The sequence below is a fragment of the Calliphora vicina genome, chromosome 2 (genome assembly GCF_958450345.1).
Source record: "Calliphora vicina chromosome 2, idCalVici1.1, whole genome shotgun sequence".
Lineage (NCBI taxonomy): Eukaryota > Metazoa > Arthropoda > Insecta > Diptera > Calliphoridae > Calliphora > Calliphora vicina.
This window is the reverse complement of record NC_088781.1, coordinates 128,770,111-128,776,110: the sequence shown is the minus strand read 5'-3', so window position 1 is coordinate 128,776,110 and position 6,000 is coordinate 128,770,111. Positions and strand designations below refer to the sequence as shown.

Sequence of the window (6,000 nt, the reverse complement as noted above, 5' to 3'; positions counted from 1 at the left end):
ACAGCGATTAAGTTTAAACGTATCAGACGCATTGAAAGTGAAATTTTTTGATAACGGAAGAAAACTTCTAAGAAATTTAAACTAATAAGTGAAAGTGTTTTAAAAAAATGATTATTTTATTAAAGAATTTAATATAAAAATAAAATTACTTAATTAAAAAAATCTCCAAAAAAGAATTAAAAAAAATTCAAAATAAATAACTTAAAAAAATTCTTAACAAAATGTCGATTTTTAAAAAATATTTAAAAATTTTAATATTTTTAAATCTAATACTGCTTAATCTTTCAAAAGCTAATGATGGCTTAAAAATCAATACCGATCTAACGGCGGGCATTATAAGTGATTCCTTGAATTCGGCCAGTAGTAATAATAATCAGAATTTTGTTGAGTCTCTTAACACGCCTGTACAAAATAATTCCGAGAGTATTGCAGTGCTTTCCAATACTCCTTTGGAGAATAATCATATTTGCACGAGAGAAGAGGAATATATGGAGGAAATGCGTACGCCTTCTATGCAGCCAGTGAAGATAAGAACGGCCACATGGTGCTTGGAATTTCCACCAAGATGTTCGAATTATAAAACGGAAATGAGAGAAGTGGTTAAAGTCCAGGTGGGTAAATCAATTTCTCCAATAAGCAGTAAAGAAATTGAGTTTTCCATAAATTTTCTCCTAAGAAAAGAAGCTATCGATAAAATTTCTCTAAGAAAAATATTTCCTCTAAATAATAATAAGAAATTTTCTATTAAGAAAAATGCTCATTTATTGAGAAATTTTCTATTAAGAAAATTTGTCATTTAATGAGAAATTTTCTATTAAGAAAATTTGTCATTTAACGAGAAATTTTCTATTAATAAAATTTGTCATTTAATGAGAAATTTTCTATTAAGAAAATTTGTCATTTAATGAGAAATTTTCTATTAAGAAAATTTGTCATTTAATGAGAAATTTTCTATTAAGAAAATTTGTCATTTAATGAGAAATTTTCTACTAAGAAAATTTGTCATTTAATGAGAAATTTTCTATTAAGAAAATTTGTCATTTAATGAGAAATATTCTATTAAGAAAATTTGTCAATATCTCATTTAATGAGAAATTTTCTATTAAGAAAATATCACATTTAATGAGAAATTTTCTATTGAGAAAATATCTCATTTAATGAGAAATTTTCTATTAAGAAAATATCTCATTTAATGAGAAATTTTCTATTAAGAAAATATCTCATTTAATGAGAAATTTTCTATTAAGAAAATATCTCATTTAATGAGAAATTTTCTATTAAGAAAATATCTCATTTAATGAGAAATTTTCTATTAAGAAAATATCTCATTTAATGAGAAATTTTCTATTAAGAAAATATCTCATTTAATGAGAAATTTTCTATTAAGAAAATATCTCATTTAATGAGAAATTTTCTATTAAGAAAATATCTCATTTAATGAGAAATTTTCTATTAAGAAAATATCTCATTTAATGAGAAATTTTCTATTAAGAAAATATCTCATTTAATGAGAAATTTTCTATTAAGAAAATATCTCATTTAATGAGAAATTTTCTATTAAGAAAATATCTCATTTAATGAGAAATTTTCTATTAAGAAAATATCTCATTTAATGAGAAATTTTCTATTAAGAAAATATCTCATTTAATGAGAAATTTTCTATTAAGAAAATATCTCATTTAATGAGAAATTTTCTATTAAGAAAATATCTCATTTAATGAGAAATTTTCTATTAAGAAAATATCTCATTTAATGAGAAATTTTCTATTAAGAAAATATCTCATTTAATGAGAAATTTTCTATTAAGAAAATATCTCATTTAATGAGAAATTTTCTATTAAGAAAATATCTCATTTAATGTTAAGAGTATGAAAATGAGTGTTAGCAGTATGAAAATTTATACAAGCTTTGTCATGAGTGAAATGGTTAGATTTCCCTGAAGAATAACGCGACATTCATATGGCTTAGAAGTAAAAGATTAAGAAATCTTAAAAATTTACTTTTTTATTTTTTGATATTAATTTAGTAGTACTAGAACTAAATGTTGTTTTCTGTATATTAGATATATACATCGGTTGAAGAACGTGACACATCTGAAACACTTTTTCGTTTGTAATGTAATAAATGGCTTTCTGATGTTGTCATGTTAAAATATTTGCAATCTTTTGTTTAAACCTTTCGTCTGATTAATCACGCGATATTCATAACGCGACATATGTTCCCATATCGTTGGTAATAAGGATTAGTACAAGTGTTTTCAACCCAAAATTGCTTCTACTACCAGAAGCTTTATATTTATTTTTTATTTGTTACTTCGACATACGTAGGTTTTAAGGTTCTTTAATGTCTTTAACTCTTCAACTTATTCCACTGGTAAAGCATTTTTGCTATCTTTGCCTAGAAATTGCCACCTTTTGAAATTTCCAAAACGGGACACCACTAAATGATCAGAGAACGATGGAAAATGACCTAGCGTGGGTTATAGGACTTTCTGAGTACATTACAAATTGTGTCAAAAAATTTCAGAAACACCTTCAAATTCAGAAGTTATTCTGAAAAAACCGTTTACGGTGATGTTTTTCAACTTATCGATCTGTAACTCAGTCAGTTTTTGTTCAATTTTTATTTTTTTTAACGTGTTGGGAAAGAAATCTTATTACGCTTCAAAATTACATGCATTTATGGATACATTTGTAAGTTATAAGTATTGCTTTTGTTACAATCTTTTTTGATTTGAGTCGCTTTTCATTGTTTATTTTGATATGAAAGCTTATAAAAATTTATATCAATGTATAAAGAAAAGTTCTTAATAAAACATGGTTTTAATTATTCAAATCGGATGAAAACTGTAAAAGTTATTCAACTTTTCATTAATACCTTTTTGAGTATTTTCTCCCCCAGCGCATATAAATGTAAAAAAAACAGGGTAAATATTTTCGAACTTTTTTCGAAAAAGTTTAATAACTTTTGCAAATATAAACCGATTTTAATAAGTATCGGTTTATTTTGTCTATATAAAATTGTCTTTAAAGCACTGTGCAAAAAAAATTGGTTTTCATAGAAAAAAATTAAAATCACTATTGTTGAATTTGAAAAATTACGAAAAAAATAAAAAAAAAAATTTAACTTTTTTAATAACTTAAACAATTTCTTAGATTATTTTTTAAAATTTTGAAATCGGGTTTAAAATGTCTGAATTAGAGGTATTGAAGTACTACCTACCCTAAAACACTTGTTTCAAAATAACTAAAAATTTTGAGGGTGTTCAAAATCTTTGAAAACGGTTTTAGCATGTCCTCACCTAGGCATACAACCTCCATTAGGACGCTTTTCAAGTTCTGACAAAAAGTGTTATTTTGAAGCAGTGTTATTATCCTATTTTATTTATTAAAATTAACAATAACACATTAATTTTAATTGTGTACAATCTGGAGAACTATTATTGTGAAAGTCTTCGAACTTTATACAGGAGTAAATAGTTATTTTCGAATATCTGGAGTACTATAATTGTAAAGTATTTAAACTTTGTATGAATCAAATTCTTGTCACTATACGGAGATTGGCTGAAAATGGGCGAGACTGAATTTTTTAAAGTAAATAGTTATTTTTAAATATCTGGAGTACTATAATTGTGAAATTCTTCAAACTTTATATGAATCAATTTCATATCACGACATGAAGTTTAACCAAATTGGGAAGAATCGGAACAAGGTTTAAGTCACCTACCACACAAAGGAAAATAAATATTTTCAAAACTATAATTGCGAAATTCCTCAAACTTGTCCGATAGCTCACCTATCATTTTACATAGTTTGGCTGTAAAATGGTCGGGATTGTTTAGTGGGAGTGACACCTCCCATACAAAGTATATAGTTAATTTCAAATATGTGGAGTAATTGTAATGTATTTAAACTTTGTATGAATCAAATTCTTATCACTGTACAGAGTTTATCTAAAATGGTCTAGATCGGAACAGTGGGTGTGAAACTTTCCATTCAAAGTACATAGTAAATTTTGAATATCTGGATAATTAAAATTGCGAGATTCTTCAAACTTTGTCTGAAAATTTATTTTTTATAATTTTACCTAATTTGTTTCACCTCATTAAAAAAATAGTTTATAAAATCTTTAAAATTTTTTTATTTTACTACGTAGGAGTAACGAAGCGCAGCGGGTTATTTAATAAAGTTTACCTATTTCAGTCCATAATTTAAAATTTATATTTTTAATCGCTTTTATCAGCTTTTTTATTATTATTTGAAGTAATAAATTCGACAAACTCAGTCCATTTCAATGGACCAACAACTCACCTTTAACTAAAGGTACAAGCATCCTAGAGCGAGTATCGTGCCATTTATTTTTCATGAAAGTTAAATAATGTTTACTAATGAGTTTATTGAAACTCATAGAAGTTAATGCACTAAGTACCTATGTATATTGTTAAATAGTGATATTCAGTTTTTAGAAAATACTATATTTCAGAAAATAAAGCATCCTTGTTATCGGTATTTCCAATTTCCAATTTTTGATTTTTTTATATTTTTTGTGGTAATTAATGAAAAAGTTTTTTTTTTTTTTTTTTAAACTGGACAAATGGCGTCCCGTTTAGAGTATCGCCGGGACACGGGACATTCGACTCTTTAAACGGGACGGTTGGCAAGTCTATCTTTGCCTGCAACTAAGACTAAAATATCACTTTTTATTTAGCATAATTTTTATTCCTATCGTGAAACTTTTTCGGTCTCAGTATTCGATTTGTTTCTTCACGGACTATTTTTTAGCTGATTTATCGCAATATACTTTATACTTTAGCAGATTTGCTAGGAATTTGTTAAAAGTACAGCATTGTTGTTTTCTTCTTACTTTGACACCCTTGTAAATATTTATGTCAAAATAATAATATTAGCTTAAAAGACGTTTTCTGAATTAAATCTTTAGTGTGATCATTATATACATTAACCTTTAAGGACACTAAATGAGTCCTTGAAGTTCTGGTTTAATAAGGAGTTTTTATTAACAATGCTTCTCATTAAATAGTATTTTTATATTGAGCAAGTTTTTCTTTGAAAGAGAAATTTTGAGTTGGTTTCACATTTAATATCAAAATTTCTTTTATAGCAAATATCTCAATTTATGTGACATCTACTAAATCTTATTAAATGAGAAATTTTCCTTGAAGAAAATGAGTTAATAGTATACAAATTTATGTAAACTTTAACACAGTTGAAAAGGTTACATTTCCCTGATCAAGAACGGGACATACGTCCGACTTCAATGTAAATGATTAAGAAATCTTAAAAATTTACTTTTTAGTTTTTCGATATTAATTTAGAACTAGAACTAAATGTTGTTTTCTGTATATTAGCTATATACATCAGATGAAGAACGTGACAACCAAAGCCTCAAATTGTACTTTTTTTTAATTTAATTTTTAGTCTTTTTAATGAGAAATTTTCAATTGTTGCTTGAATTTATTGCAGAAATATTTTATATTTTTATTATTTATAGACAATTGTTTGTTTCAATTGTTTGCTAATAAAATAATTATACATTGTATTGTTTGTTAAATATTTTTAACCTTTTTGGGAATTTTAAATTCTTTTAATTTCTTATCACTTATAGCCATTAATTAATATTGCATTGACCATATTCAGTTAAAACATTTAGCACTAAATTTTGCGAGCAACAAAAAAAAAATAGATATATTAAAAATAACCATTAAAAACGTATCAAAATGTTAAATTAAATGAAATGAATAGAAATAAAGACTTTAACAAAAAGATCTAATAAATTAAGCAGAAAAACAGCCACAAATTTTAAGTAAACAAAAAAAATTATATAATAAACCACCTGCCTTAAATAAACATAAAAATCCAAATGTCCCAATCAGATCTTTTTTCAGACGAAATAAACTGGTTCAACACCAAATACATCCTAAAATGTATAATGATGTTTGGTTTTGTTTTTTGGTGTTTAGATACCCTACGGAGGGTAGTGGTG

At 25.4% G+C, this 6,000-nt stretch overlaps 1 protein-coding gene across 1 annotated transcript in view; it reads left to right on the top strand.

The window, feature by feature from the left end:
* The first annotated feature begins 209 nt into the window (after window positions 1-209).
* NimA (Nimrod A) overlaps window positions 210-6,000 on the top strand; it is a 36,548-nt gene continuing 30,757 nt past the window's right edge. Inside the window, exon 1 of the mRNA XM_065500389.1 lies at window positions 210-611. Within this exon, the coding sequence (XP_065356461.1) occupies window positions 222-611 (390 nt within the window). The 5' untranslated portion in view covers window positions 210-221. The remainder of the gene's footprint in view (window positions 612-6,000) is intronic.